At 46.0% G+C, this 16,463-nt stretch overlaps 1 protein-coding gene across 3 annotated transcripts in view; it reads left to right on the top strand.

The window, feature by feature from the left end:
* LOC129858322 (protocadherin-1-like) overlaps positions 1 to 16,463 on the top strand; it is a 374,038-nt gene that overhangs the window by 15,007 nt on the left and 342,568 nt on the right. For all 3 annotated transcript variants that reach the window (XM_055927473.1, XM_055927474.1, XM_055927475.1), the window contains exon 3: positions 1,078 to 3,264. In XM_055927473.1, coding sequence (XP_055783448.1) covers positions 1,078 to 3,264 — 2,187 coding nt within the window. The remainder of the gene's footprint in view (positions 1 to 1,077; positions 3,265 to 16,463) is intronic.

Genomic DNA, 16,463 nt, shown 5'->3' with positions numbered 1-16,463 from the left:
TTCAAATAGTATTTTCTCCCTTCATGATCTTGCTAAGGGAGCAGTGGCAAATGAACGGCAAGGGTGGAAAAATAGTCTAATTTGACGACTTAAACAGGTCAGACGTGTCAATCAAGCATTTCTGCTTTCTCAAAGGAATTCTCCAAATGCCTGTTAAGTGAAATGCATTCTGGGGTTTCTGTGGAGGATGAAATGAAATGAGTCACATAGAGCATTAATACCAATAAACCCCATGGATAATCTGATGTCTGAGTCACATGAAGTCATGCATGGCTCGGTATTGGGAGGGCTGGGGCATTCTATTTGACTATCATATGGGGTAAGTGATATGGCGTTTTGCAAGGTGTGTTTAAGGATGAGTAATGTTAGAAAGATGACAGAAATGGATCTTGGTGTGTCAGGTGGTAAGGTGTCAAAGTGACACTGTAAGGTTGGGTCCGACAGTTTACCTCCATTCTAAATGATACCTCGCTCATTTTCCCAGTCCATTTACACCAGATCAACTCACAGACACCTCTATTTATACTGTGTAATCATGGGCCTATAATGGGATAAAATATATTAGGATCCTTATAACCAAACTCACTGAGTTGATATTCCCCCATGTGTAGATTCCGGAGATGGCTTGTTTCCTAATGTATTAATGGAAGGCTGTTCTCAGAAGCTTATGGGAAGTTTCTTGTTTTGTCAAGGAGTACAGAGGCAGGGCCAAGTCAATCCGTTGCCACCAATCTCTGTCACTCTATCTCCTCCTATTGGCCCCTGTAGGAACAAGGGCCTTTTGATAATGGGAGGAACATTAACACTCTCAGTCATTTCCCCATTAGCTGCCAATGATCCATGTGACAATCACTAGATGTTTATGTGGGGCTGCGCATGCTTAGTTTTGATAGTCCATTATGCATGACACAGAGCATGAACTTGAGCTATGAGGAGAATCAAGGCTTTGATACAATCTAGGAGTGAATTTAGAGGCATTTACATAAATTACGGGGAATACAATTGTTTTGTGGTTTTGTAAACGTTAGGTTGCAGAAGCTAAAGGCTAATCTTTTATGTGTTTGTGTCTGTGTCCAGGTGAAAGCCAACGACGCTGACATGGGTACCAACGGGGAGATCGACTATAGCCTGCACCAGGCCTCCGATGCCGTCCAGAGGTTGCTACGCATTGACCGCTCCACAGGGATCATCTACGTCAAGGGGCTGGTGGACCGCGAGGAGGAGAGCTTCCTCAAGTTCTTTGTGGTGGCCAAGGACCGTGGACCCAACTCCAAGAACTCCAAAGTCCTGGTGACCATCAACGTCAGGGACCAGAACGATAACGCACCCGCCATTGAGATTCGTGGCATCGGCCTGGTCACCCACCACGACGGCGTGGCCAACATCTCAGAGGACATGCCCATCGGCACGCCTGTAGCCCTGGTGCAGGTGTCGGATCGAGATGAAGGGGAGAATGCTGTGGTCACCTGTGTGGTGGCCGGGGACGTCCCCTTCCAGCTGCGGCCCGCCAGCGAGTCAGCCAACGACCGCAAGAGGAAATACTTCCTGCAGACCACGACCCTGCTAGACTACGAGCGCATCAAGGACTACAGGATTGAAATAGTAGCGGTGGACTCCGGTAACCCTGCACTGTCCAGCACAAACTCCCTGAAGGTGCAAGTCACTGACATGAATGACAATGCCCCTGTCTTCTCCCCCACCCTGTTTGAGGTGGACTTTGCAGAGGAGAATCAGCCAGGTGATAAGGTCCTGGATGTGGTGGCCACGGACGCGGACAGCGGGTCCAACGCAGAGCTGACCTACAGCATCATCATGGACTCGGCCACTAAGGGGCTCTTTGAGATCGACCCCAAAACGGGAGAGGTGCACGTGAGAAATACGCTGGACCGTGAGCACAGGGAGCAGTACGAGTTCCACGTGGCGGCGGCCGATAAGGGCTCGCCTAGCCTGAGGGGGACGGCCACGGTGGTGGTCAAGGTGCTGGACCGTAACGACAACGACCCCAAGTTCATGTTGAGCGGCTACAGCTTCTCCGTCTTGGAGAACATGCCTCCGCTCAGCCCTGTTGGCATGGTGACTGTCATCGACGCAGATAAGGGCGAGAACGCCAGGGTGCAACTCTCGGTGGAGCCCGACAATGGCAAGTTTGTCATCCAGAATGGCACAGGCACTATCCTCTCCAGCATATCCTTTGACCGTGAGAAGGAGAGCACATACACTTTCCGCCTCAAGGCTGTGGATGCCGGTGACCCTCCCAGGTCCTCCTACGTGGGTGTGACCATCAACGTCTTGGACGAGAACGATAACTCCCCCTATGTCACCAAGCCCTCCAACTCCTCCTACAAGTACCTCCCACCTCTCACGACCCCCGAGACACGCGTGGAAGTGGTGGAGGCCGAAGACATCGACACTGGACCCAACGCCGAGCTGGTCTTCAGCATTACCGGCGGGAACCCCTACGGACTGTTTCACATCTCGCCCAACAATGGGGAGATCACCCTGGCCCAGGAGTTCACCCGCAAGCACAACGGGCTCCACCGTCTGGTGGTTAAGGTGAGCGACAAAGGCAAGCCACCACGCCACACCACCGCCCTGGTCCACATCTTCGTCAACGAGACCATGGGCAACATCACCCTGATCGAGTCTCTGGTGGGTCACAGCCTCTACACTCCTCTGGACAGAGACATTGCCGGGGACCCCAACTACGCGCTGGCCCAGCGCAGCAACATCCTGTACGGCAGCCTAGCGGGCATCGCCGGAGTCATCCTGGTCATCGTGGTGGTGGTGGTGATCCGCCATCGCATGCAGAAGGACACCAAGAGCGGCTACCAGGCAGGCAAGAAGGAGAGCAAGGACCTGTACGCCCCCAAAGCAGGGCCCAAGAATGGCAAGGGCAAAAAGAGCAAGAAGGGTAAGGTGCCCAAGCCCACCAAGCCACTGGAGGAGGACGAAGAGGCCAGCCTCCAGAAGGGCCTCAACTTCAACCTCATAAACGATAGTGTCAATGACAGTCCCCGGATCCACCTGCCCCTCAACTACCCCCCGGGCAGCCCCGACCTGGGCAGACACTACCGCTCCAACTCCCCACTGCCCTCCATCCAGCTGCAGCCCCAGTCCCCCTCTGCCTCCAAGAAGCACCAAGCCGTTCAGGACCTGCCCGCCACCAACACCTTTGTGGGCACAGGTGACAACAACTCTACAGGCTCCGATCAATATTCGGATTACAGCTACAAGGCAAACCCGCCGAAATACAGCAACAAACAGGTAGGCGACTACTTCCCCACAGCAGTGTACAACAGGAACATTATGTGGACCGACGAGGTTTGGTAGAAATGGGACTGAATCACAGAGATTTGCTACCAAAGCTGCACTGATCACTCATTCTCTCACCGCGATCACGCCACTACCTTTCCCAAATCAGGGCAGGCTTGCCTTTTCATCTCTCATTTTTATTTTTTGTTATGTTTATGTTTGTCATTTTAAAAAATCCTCACCTTAAAATGGACACTTTCACGCTAAGAAGGAAATATTTAATTTTATCTCAACCTTTTGAGGGGGATTAAATGAAGGAGCTTATGTTTTTTAAATGAAGGAGCTTATGTTTTTGTGTTGTTTTTATTTTACAGGAGGCATATCTTTGGTTGTGCACCTACACTGCCCCACACAGAGTCATTCCGTATATTTTAACGTGTTTAGAGAAATAATTTGGTTTAAAGTCCCTCTTTATGGCAGGATTCTATTTCCTTTCACACTGAGTTTGTTCATTTGAGTGTGACAAAGTGCTGGTGAATTCCTCAGACATTTTTATTGTCTGTTGGCTACCACTGGAGAGTACAATCTTGGCCTAACTGCACTTTTTTAATGTTTTCACTTCAAAATAATTAAAACCTTTCACCAAAGGGTAGATAGCCAAGGGGAAGGAAGGGAGAGGGGGAAGGGAAGCAGAGAATCCATATAAAAAAGAAAAGCACACTTAATGACAAGGGAAGGTCCTTTCAGACACCTTGTGTTATTTTGATGCCTGTCACTGCACATCCTGTCAGGCCATTGAAAAAGGACTCTTCATTTACTGGGGCTTAAGTCAATTATTTGCACAGATTAATGGCAGGTAATTCCAGCCCCGCTCGCCTGTACACAGAGAGTGCCTTGCTTTATTTAACGTACATATGTGGGGTGGTTAAATTCATGCTCATAAGTAGTGTGGTATGGCACCTTTATGAGTAATGGACTTGAGGCCCCGGCAAGCTGTGAATAATGTCACATCCACTGTGAAATGAGAGGCTCTGAAAAGAAAGAACAGGAGACCGAGGTCGATTGCATTTTGCAGTAGAATCTGTTGGAGAGTATACCAAAAAAACAAGATTGCTTTGTTCGTATGGCCTCTTTAAAATGATTTGGAGACAATCGTATGATGTAGTAATATGCAAGTTGTACATATGTGAATAACAAACTATGTTTGCTGTTGTTGTATTTTTTGTTTTACTCATCATGTGTTTGTTCTGATTGCAACATGTCCTGTGTGTGATTTGTACTCAAATGGAGAACATTCATTTTCTGTGAGTAACTGAGCCACTCAGTTGTCCTTGTTAGTGATGCCTGCATTCACCAACAAAATTCTCTAACAATCAAATTACACACACAAACACACACACACACACATTTGAATACAGGAGGTAGTACTGTTATTGTCATGCTTCAAGTGAGCGTCATAATGTTTGCTACACTAGAGTACCCAGGAGGCATTGCAGTTCAGCGTTCCATGTTGCTTGTGTTCAGCTGTGTTTAAAGCTGCAGTTATCCCCATTTTGACGAGACAGTTTCATTTTGCTTCTGTTTTTGTTTTATCCATTTCTTTGTTTGTAAAAATATTGTACCCTGGGAGAAATTTTGTTCACGTTTTTTTTTACGACTAAATCCAATTTTATTTCAATAAAAACGTTGTTAAAATGGTGAAATCACACTCTCTGTGCATTCCATGGGCATTGGGCTTGAGCTAAAGTAAGATTTTGGGCCGGGCCAAATGGGGATTAAAACTACAAATGGGAAATGAATGCTTAAGGTACAGTATTCCATTTTCATGATCATCTTTCTTTGTTGACAATCATTAACTTTCCCTCCAGCTAACACGCTTCATTAAGCCATGGGTTAAATGGGTTGGACTAACAGCGCCACAAGAACCAATGTTTTTACTTTAGACACTCACTCTCCAGTCCCAACATAGCACTAATTATGACTCCCCTCTCTCAGTTATCATTTTCACTTGAACGTTTCAGAGACAACAATCAAGTGAACATTTAGAAAGCCTTGACCTCACTCTAAATGCTAACTTGGCTCTTATATCTGCATGCCATTTATAATCCACTTTTTTGTTGCTAATTATTTTGTCTTTCTGTTTTAAAAAAACGAAACTTCTGACATTTCGAGAGCTTACATTTACATTACATTAAATGTAATGAGAGCTTGGGACTATAAGGTTCTATCTGCACTATTGTTTAAGTTAAGTTATTGTCATAGCCTTCTTTTATAACATTTATAGTACTCTAAATACCCCCAATTTATGTTAAATTCAAAAGAATACAAGATAAAAATTGCTGACACCATTCAACCCAATGAGGGTTCGGGAACTTTAAAGCCAATTATCTCAGAATCATCTTTTTGTAGATAGAACCTTATAGTCATTCCCAAGCTCTCGATTTGCAGCCAAATGAAATCTCTATTCTCCAACTCTAATCCAATATGAAGTTTTCCTTCAATATGGAATGTATTTTAGAGGAAAGAGCTTATATTTCCACTCTGTCCTACCCACCCTCCCATCATTGAAATTCCTCCTGCATCAGTGCTGCCTAAACACCGTAGATTCTGCCCTCAGCTTGCGCAGTCGCCATGGAAACGGAATGACCGTTGTGTGTGTGTGTGTGTGCGTGCGCTGACTCACGGAGCTGTGCGACGCAGGTGGGGAGGCGCGGGGGGGGGGGGTCGTCGAAAGAGGGTATATCACCATTCTAGTACCCGGTGACAGTTCAGTTTTACATCGCACCTCGTCCATCCCCATGCCTGTCGTCACACTCTGTTTTTGTAATGTCAAATGAGTGTCTTGCCTATACATTTTTCTGAGAGAGACAGAGCTCTGCCTTAGGTCTGTGCTGTGTCCTCATACCCAGTCCTCTAAAGCTCACATCATTACATCTCCTGTAGTTGTCACACAGAGATAATCATCCCTTCTCCGTCACTCTTAACTACACAGTAGGACTGTAATAGCAGAATACTGTACCTTGTGTGTCTGAGTGTTCCCTCTGTGCTCTGCCCTTTGAGAGAGAATAAAGAGATGTGGATACTGCAGCCTTAAATCAGTGAGTGAGTGTGATGCATCCGGGTTGCTTTTTGTGTTTGTGTCTGCTGGTTTCCTGTTTTGGTGTAACAACATGGCTTATAGCCTGACCGATACATGAAATAGGTGTTCTTGTTCCTCAGAGTTGGATGGCTACAGAGATGCATTCGGACAACTACTAGTTGTGGTGACAGTTGCTTCTTGTCTCCTTTCCCTTCTTTGTTTTTGATGAAGTGGGTGTGGCAGTGATGGTTTCCGAAGCATAATGGCATAATGTAAAGGCACAGAGAGAAAGAATGGAAGAAAGAGGGAATATTTCTCCTTTAGCCCGCCTCAGATGAGAACAATTGTTTCCCTCAAATTGGGTCTGAAGTGCCAAAACAATGGAGAAGACCAGGCGTGTCTTCAGACTGAAATAAATCTTCCTCCCACCTAGTGGGCCTGAGAATGAGGGAATATTAATGTCCTCTCTCTCTGTCCCTCCCTACATCCATCTCTACCCCCCTCCCCTCACTGATCACAGGAGGTTGGTGACACTTTAATTGGGGAGGACGGACTCGTGGTAATGGCTGGAGTGGAATTAGTGGAATGGTATCAAATATATCAAACACATGGTTTGATGTCATTCCATTCACTCTGTTCCAGACATTATTATGAGCCGTCCTCCCCTCAGCAGCCTCCTCTGCCACCGATTCACTGTTGTCCATTAACCTACCTCTGCCTTTCATGGCAGTCGTTTCTGACTTTCCCCGACTCTCAATCACTCTTTCTCTCACTCGCTCATTCACTTCATCTCTCTCTCGCTCTGTCTATCTCCCCCTCTGCCGCAGTGGTCAGGGCGCCACGGGCGAAAAGAGGACAGTGTCACTCTATTCTTCTAAGAAGCAAGTCAATTATGCAAATGAGGCCCATGGCAGATGAAATGACAAGGCCTTGTGTAATGACCAGAGAGAGCTGTTATTGCCATCTGTCTCTGACCTGAGTACCAGCCTCCCCATTGGCCGGGTTAGTCAATGTTTCACTCCCGTTTTCATAAATACCTCAATGAATGCCCATCTTTAAGTATTCTTCAACTCAAAGAGACTTTGAGTGACATTCGACGGTGACTCACACAGACACACAGACACAACAGACACAACAACACAACAGACCTGTAGGTGTAGATGGATAGGAACAAATCAAGCCAGGGGCAGATTGGCCACCGTAAAAGTTTCAGGAATAACAAAACCACCCAATATTTGAATTATGCATGAGCCGTCGTCAACAATGTCAGGCTAATTAAAATAAAAAGCACCTAATTTTAACAAGCAGAATCCCGGTAATGGAGTCTTTTATTGTTGGCTGTTTTTTTTTTCTCTGCGTTGGTCTCTTCTAACTTGGCATGACACTCTGATGAGATGAGAATCATTAGTCTCACAGCGCTCTGCACCTTTGTGAGCCCCCAGGCTGATAACATCTTTTGTCTGTATTTCACGGGAGAAAATGACATACATTTTAGTACCGCCGTGGCAAAAGTGCATCGGCTCTTTGTGCCTGGTAGTTTTTCATCTGCAATCAGAGGGGATCCTGGAGCAGCTTTTTTATCGCTGGCACTGCCAGGGACACCCGTGCCCATACACTGCCAGGGACACCCGTGCCCATACACTGCCAGGGACATCCGTGCCCATACACTGCCAGGGACACCCGTGCCCATACACTGCCAGGGTTACCCGTGCCCATACACTGCCAGGGACACCCGTGCCCATACACTGCCAGGGATACCCGTGCCCATACACTGCCAGGGACACCCGTGCCCATACACTGCCAGGGATACCCGTGCCCATACACTGCCAGGGATACCCGTGCCCATACACTGCCAGGGATACCCGTGCCCATACACTGCCAGGGACACCCGTGCCCATACACTGCCAGGGACACCCGTGCCCATACACTGCCAGGGATACCCGTGCCCATACACTGCCAGGGATACCCGTGCCGATACACTGCCAGGGATACCCGTGCCCATACACTGCCAGGGATACCCGTGCCCATACACTGCCAGGGATACCCGTGCCCATACACTGCCAGGGATACCCGTGCCCATACATTTGGATGGTTTAGGTGGCTCCTTCCTCACCAATCAATTATAGTTAATCTGAAGGAGTATTTGATAAATTATAGTTAATTTGAAGGAGTATTTGATAAATTATAGTTAATCTGAAGAAGTGTTTTATAAATTATAGTTAATCTGAAGAAGTATTTTATAAATGATAGTTAATGTGAAGAAGTATTTTATAAATGATAGTTGATCTGAAGAGTGTTTTATAATTGATAATTAATCTGAAGGAGTATTTTCATCCTAACTGATCCTGTATAGTATGCTCCAAGATAGACAGGCAGTCCTTTACATCCTTCCTTACTCTTTTGTACTGCAGAATTACACACATGTCCAGTACTGCACAGTTACACACAAATTCAAATCACATTTTATTTGTGACATGCACCGAATACAACACCAACACCGAATTCACCTTACCGTGAAATGCTTACTTACAAGCCCTTAACCAACAATTTAGTAAAAAAAAAAAAAAAGACGTGAAAATATTTACTATGTAAACTAAAGTAAAAAAACAAACAAATGAGTTACAATAAAATAACAATAACAAGGCTATATTTAATGGGGTAGCTGTACCGAGTCAATGTCTGGGGGAGTAATAGAGATATGTCCAGTAGTTATGATGTCTTACCCCTGACAGTTTTTGTTATCTTATAACAGAGATGCAGACATAACGAGTGTCTCAAGTCTTTAGGTGTGAAAGTTTTGATGTGTGAAATTCTTAAGGTGTGAAGGTCTTGAAGTGTGAAGGTCTTGAGGTGTGAAAATGGAGGAATGCAGACCTATCTCTATTACTCTGGCTCTGTAGCTCCAGGACTGGGCTGAAACATGTAAGGGGGATTAGTTGGTGACAGGGAAACAGGGAATGGCTGTCTTGTCACACACAAAGGAGCTGTTGAGTCTCTTTCCCCTTGTTTTGTAGTATGTGAATTCCTCAGAGCAAGCATCACTCAGCGGAAGATAATCAATTCAGCCCCCTTTGTGTGTGTGTGTGTGTGTGTGTGTGTGTGTGTGTGTGTGTGTGTGTGTGTGTGTGTGTGTACATGCATGCGTGAGTGCGCTCCTGTGTGTATGTGTGTCTATGTGTACATATGTGTGCTTCTGTATGTCTATGCATCATGCGTGTGTATGTATGCGTGTGTTCATTTGTGTGTGCGTCCTGTGCATAGCCACGTTTGCCAGCACATCCCCCCATTGCCTGGGGCTAGACTGTAGAGCGACAAGGCAGGTGAACCGATAAGACAAAGGCTCCCTCAGTGTCTCTCAGTAAAGAGGGTCTCTTGTCCCTTACCAGGGCCTCATTTGCCCTTTGACCTCTTAACAAACAGCAGTATGGGGAGGTCAAGATGATTATTTCACCTTTACTTAACTTGGCTGCGTATGGTCGACTGTCAACAGCTCACAATAGCTGTCTCATCATCTGTTAGGATAGCGTGGTGATTGGTGATAGAGGCTAACAGTCAAAGTCCTTAGTTTTAGTACTAACTACTAGGCTACAGTCAATAGCTGTGTTATCTACTTCCACAGCGTCAGATGAACTCGTGGATATCATTTGTATGTCTCTGGAACCAGTATAAAGAAAGTTGGTCGTAGTTTCATGAGTAAATGCTAACTAGTGTTAGCACAATGACTGGAAGTCTATGGTATCTACTAGCACGCTATCAATTACCATATACTTCCAGTCATTGCGCTAACGCTCGTTAGCAATTACACTAATGCTAGGTAGCAACTTCCTTCAAACTGCTCGCTAAAGCATAACAATTGTATCCATGAGTTCATTTTACCTTGTGGATTAGCCAAAATCCTGAACTATTCCTTTACCTGCCATGTAAAAAATGATGGCATTCCTCCATTTGAAAGGGTGTCAGTCAAACATAGATAGGTATGTTAATTAAGTATCTTAGGTAGTTTGAATAAATATCTTAGGTTATCTGTACAGGCATATTAGTTGTCTTAGGACCACTGAGCCCCCTGCAGAAAAAAAAATGCATGCTCACTCTGGAGTTGGGAGGTGTGTGTGGTACTGCTAACAAGTCTTTCACCTGACATGATCTACTAGCACTATGCCTGTGTGACACATCCCGCTCTCTCTCTCTCCCTCGCGTCACTCCTACGACTGTCACTTCCTTTCCATACAGTCGGCGTGGCAACCTCCCCTGTCGATACGGCACTGGTCACCGCGCCGCTCTTTGGAGACTGTACACACTCACACACTCCCCAGAGGGCCTTCACTCACACAGTACAGTGTCAGCTAGCATCTGCCCCCCCCCCCCCCCCCCACTATCCCATTCCTCTCTTTTCATCCTCCATCTCGCACCCCCCCTCTCTCTATCTCTCCCTCCAAATGCCCGTCTGGTGACTTCAGCTGCCTTTTCCAGGGGCCTGACAGCAGGAAAATAAACACGCGTACATATTCACCCACGGGGGCCCTAGCAAATAGCCTTGAATGATCATCATAATAATCGTAAAAATTAACAAGGATTTCAATAAACCCTGGCTACTGTATTCTACCATGTTTTCACCCTCCACTTAACACGGAGGAGCCAAAAGACACTGTCACCCCTGCGGCAAAAACGTGATGCACAGGGAGACAAAACAAAAACGTGATAATTCTTATGTAAATGAGGGTGGTTTCTGTTGAGTTTAGGGCATATTTATTGTGTGAATGTGAAGAGACAGATTGGGAGAACTTTTGTTAAGTCTAGCTGCACAGTCACCTAGTCAGGACTCCTTTGTCATATTCTAGCCTTCATTTATTATTTATTTACTTAAGATTATTATTTCTTGTCTTTTCTCAGGGTTGGCAAGGTATCAGCAGCACACACACACACACACACATACACATACACGCACACACACACACACGCACGCATACGCGCACACGCACACACACACATGGACTCACACACACACACGCACACATGCACATGCACACACACACACACACACACACACACAATCTGACACACTGATATGAACACAATCTTCATGTGTCACTACATATGTCACTGTGGTGAGTACACACACATGCTGACATACAGACACACACATGTTCATACACACTTGATTACTCTCGCTTGCTTCTAGACATAGCTACCAGCCAAGGACATACTGTGACACAGGCTATTGGTATATATAGAAGTCAACTGACTGTATAGTACTGTACGGTAGGCTATCAGTATATATAGAAGTCAACTGACTGTACAGTACTGTACGGTAGGCTATCAGTATATATAGAAGTCAACTGACTGTACAGTACTGTACGGTAGGCTATCAGTATATATAGAAGTCAACTGACTGTACAGTACTGTACGGTAGGCTATCAACACAGAAGACACTAAACTAGTGCTGGCAGATGTCATCTGTGGCATTCTGTTTACATGGACTTGTGGACAAGACGGAAGGGAGGGGAGAGCACAGCAGAAGACATCTCGGCATGCATGTGCGTGTTTGTGTGTGTGTGTGTGTGTGTGTGTGTGTGTGTGTGTGTGTGTGTGTGTGTGTGTGTGTGTGTGTGTGTGTGTGTGTGTGTGTGTGTGTGTGTGTGTGTGTTTGTGTGTGTGTGTGTTTGTGTGTGTGTGTGTTTGTGTGTGTGTGTGTGTGTGTGTTTGTGTGTGTGTGTGTGTGTGTGTGTGTGTGTGTTTGTGTGTGTGTGTGTGTGTGTGTGTGTGTGTGTGTGCATGGAGAGGAGAGGAGATGTAATCAGCAGTGAAGGAACGGGCCCAGAGCAGATGTTAACTAACGGACGGCGCACCCCCCCGCCCCCCCCCTTTTCACCCCCCCCCCCCCCCCCCCCCTGTTCACCCCCCCTTCCCTGGTGCCAGTCAGGAGGAGAGCAGATTGAGCAGAAATAAATCAAGAGAAACACAAGGCGGTGGCGCATAATGAGGAGGAGGAGAGGACAGGAAGAGACCCATCTCTCCTTCACTACATCCATCCACGTCCACCTTCTCTAGAATACTGTGACTAGCAACGCTGGTGTCTGCATATGATCTTTGATCCCTGATAGCAGTGGCCCCTGTGGGGTTTGCTCGTGGCGTGTGTGTGTGTGACCCCAGGCAGACGAGACAGGGTTGGTAGCAGGTGGCAGAGCTCCGGAGAGGTGCATGCTCGCTGCCCTGCCCTGCAGTGAACACGTCTGTGGTTGAGATCTTACACACATAAACACACACACTGTAGTGCATATTAACAGCAGGGTTTGTGTGTGCGTGCTTATATGTCCAATATGGCTTAGGAAGACAAATGCATGTAGCAGCAGTTTGTTTGTGTGAGCTTGGTTGTGTGTGTATGAATGTATATTTGTTTACTTGTGTAACAGATTAGTACAAAAAATCAAGCACAAGCTGCTTCCCCATCCTCCTTCTCCTCCTTCCACTTCTTCTCCTTCTCCTCCTTCTCATCTCTCCTCATCTTCTCATCTCTCCTTCCCCTCCTTCTCCTTCCCCTCCTTCCCCTCCTTTTCATCTTTCCTCATCTTCTCCTCTCTCCTTCTCCTCATTTTCCTTCTCATCTCTCCTCATCTTCTCCTCTCTCCTTCTCCTTCTCGTCCTTCCCCTCCTCCTCCTTCTCATCTCTCCTCATCTTCTCCTCTCTCCTTCCCCTCCTTCTCATCTCTCCTCATCTTCTCCTCTCTCCTTCCCCTCCTTCTCCCCCTTCTCATCTTCTCCTCTCTCCTTCCCCTCCTTCTCCCCCTTCTCATCTCACCTCATATTCTCTTCTCCTCTACCCTTCTCCTCCTTCTCTTTCTCCTCCTTTTCATCCTCTTCCTCATTCTCCTCCCACTCTTCCTCCTCCTTTGCCCTCCACAAACAGTGTATTATTTTCTATTGCTCTGTGCTTACATATACAGTCGCTCACAACATTTTGTTCCTCTGTATTTTTGTGTGTGTGTGTGTGTGTGTGTGTGTCTGTGTGTCTGTGTGTGTGTGTGTGTTGAAACGGGGACTCAGTTTATGTCCCCTTAGGCGTGATTCCGTTCCACTTCACTTCCATCGCCGGAGCAGGTGGCAAAACCACACAAAGCAGCTTAGTGACGCCATTCACTTCAATTGGAAAGCCTAAGAAGAAGAGAACACATACCTACATCCTCTCTCTCTCGTTCTGGCTGTGTCTCAAACACACACTTTGTCTCTCTCTTCTCTCTCTCCTTCTCTTACACGTACACACGCTTGCTTGCAAACCAGACAAACACAATCCCTAGCCCTGGCTCAGCCCTCCACTGCCTGGGGCTGAGGGGAGCTGAATGTCAGCTTGTTTTGTCTCCCCCACCGCCTCCCACCAGCCTCCATCTGACATGTACACCCATCAACCCCTGTTTAGCAGCACCACATGGTACCATGCCATGTATCGTCCACTCACCTCAATCCAGCAGTCAAACTGGTTGCTCATTACACTAACCGGTCATTTTTTGAATACTGGAAAACTGACGAGATTGCAACTAAAATATTACACATTTCTCTCACTAGAGAAAATACTTATGTACCTGATTGTAACAGAGACCATTCGTTGTAATCTGATTAAATGACCAGAAAATCAGTTTACAACCAGACAATGACAATTAATGCCACATTGTGTGTGTGTGTGTGTGTGTGTGTGTGTGTGTGTGTGTGTGTGTGTGTGTGTGTGTGTGTGTGTGTGTGTGTGTGTGTGTGTGTGTGTGTGTGTGTGTGTGTGTGTGTGTGTGTGTGTGTGTGTGTGTGTATGCATGTGTGTGCCAGGTTGGTACATGCCAACTGCTGATTGGCGTGAAGGGACTTGTGTATCCCGTGTCGTGGGTTATTATTCTGGTGAGGCGGTGGGAATTGGCCTTGTGTTTGTTCACCATGGGGGGCAGTGTATCTTTGAGAGCGAGTGTGTGATTGCAGACAACAGGGGGTGGAAGATAATCGAAGGAAGTGGGGCTGTTTATGATAGTTGAAGTAGGACTGTGTATGATAGCTGAAGTAGGACTGTGTATGATAGCTGAAGTGGGGGTGTGTATGATAGCTGAAGTAGGACTGTGTATGATAGTTGAAGGAAGTGGGACTGTGTACGATAGCTGAAGTGGGACTGTGTATGATAGCTGAAGTGGGACTGTGTATGATAGTTGAAGGAAGTGGGACTGTGTATGATAGTTGAAGGAAGTAGGACTGTGTATGATAGCTGAAGTGGGACTGTGTATGATAGTTGAAGGAAGTAGGACTGTGTATGATAGCTGAAGTAGGACTGTGTATGATAGTTGAAGGAAGTGGGACTGTGTATGATAGCTGAAGGAAGTGGGACTGTGTATGATAGCTGAAGTAGGACTGTGTATGATATTTGAAGTGGGACTGTGTATGATAGCTGAAGTAGGACTGTGTATGATAGCTGAAGTGGGACTGTGTATGATAGCTGAAGTAGGACTGTGTATGATAGCTGAAGTAGGACTGTGTATGATAGCTGAAGTGGGACTGTGTATGATAGCTGAAGTGGGACTGTGTATGGTAGCTGAAGTAGGACTGTGTATGATAGCTAAAGTAGGACTGTGTATGATAGCTGAAGTGGGGGTGTGTATGATAGCTGAAGTGGGACTGTGTATGATAGCTGAAGTAGGACTGTGTATGATAGTTGAAGGAAGTGGGACTGTGTATGATAGCTGAAGTGGGACTGTGTATGATAGCTGAAGTAGGACTGTGTATGATAGCTGAAGTAGGACTGTGTATGATAGTTGAAGGAAGTGGGACTGTGTATGATAGCTGAAGTAGGACTGTGTATGATAGTTGAAGGAAGTGGGACTGTGTACGATAGCTGAAGTGGGACTGTGTATGATAGCTGAAGTGGGGCTGTGTATGATAGTTGAAGGAAGTGGGACTGTGCATGATAGCTGAAGTGGGACTGTGTATGATAGCTGAAGTGGGGCTGTGTATGATAGCTGAAGTAGGACTGTGTATGATAGCTGAAGTAGGACTGTGTATGATAGCTGAAGTAGGACTGTGTATGATAGCTGAAGTAGGACTGTGTATGATAGCTGAAGTGGGGCTGTGTATGATAGCTGAAGGAAGTGTGACTGTGTATGGTAGCTGAAGTGGGACTGTGTATGATAGTTGAAGTAGGACTGTGTATGATAGCTGAAGTGAGGCTGTGTATGATAGCTGAAGTAGGACTGTGTATGATAGCTGAAGTGGGGCTGTGTATGATAGCTGAAGTGGGACTGTGTATGATAGCTGAAGGAAGTGTGACTGTGTATGATAGCTGAAGTGGGACTGTGTATGATAGTTGAAGGAAGTGGGACTGTGTATGATAGCTGAAGTAGGACTGTGTATGATAGTTGAAGGAAGTGGGACTGTGTATGATAGCTGAAGTAGGACTGTGTATGATAGCTGAAGTAGGACTGTGTATGATAGCTGAAGTAGGACTGTGTATGATAGTTGAAGGAAGTGGGACTGTGTATGATAGCTGAAGTAGGACTGTGTATGATAGTTGAAGTGGGACTGTGTATAATAGCTGAAGGAAGTGGGACTGTGTATGATAGTTGAAGGAAGTGTGACTGTGTATGATAGTTGAAGTGGGACTGTGTATGATAGTTGAAGTGGGACTGTGCATGATAGATGAAGTGGGACTGTGTATGATAGTTGAAGTGGGACTGTGTTTGATAGTTGAAGTGGGACTGTGTATGATAGTTGAAGTGGGTCTGTGTATGATAGATGAAGTGGGACTGTGTATGATAGTTGTGTTTCTAGTTCCAACAGTGCAGTAAAATCTAACAAGTAATATCTAACAATTTCACAACAATACACACAATACCCACAAATCTAAGTAAAGGATTGGAATTAGCAATATATAATTATTTGGATGAGCAATGACAGAGCGGCATAGGCTAAGATACAGTATAATAGGATAGAATAGAATCAATATATGTGTAAATGTTATTAAAGTGACTAGTGTTCCATTATTAAAGTGACCAGTGATTTAAGGTGTATGTATATCGGGCAGCAGCCTCTAGTATGCTAGTGATGGCTATTTACCAATCTCATGCACTTGAGATAGAAGCTGTTTTTCAGTCTCTCGGTCCCAGCTTTGATG

This window comes from Salvelinus fontinalis, chromosome 6 (assembly GCF_029448725.1).
Source record: "Salvelinus fontinalis isolate EN_2023a chromosome 6, ASM2944872v1, whole genome shotgun sequence".
NCBI lineage: Eukaryota > Metazoa > Chordata > Actinopteri > Salmoniformes > Salmonidae > Salvelinus > Salvelinus fontinalis.
Note: the sequence above shows the minus strand (reverse complement) of the source record. Positions and strands in the feature narration are given on the sequence as shown.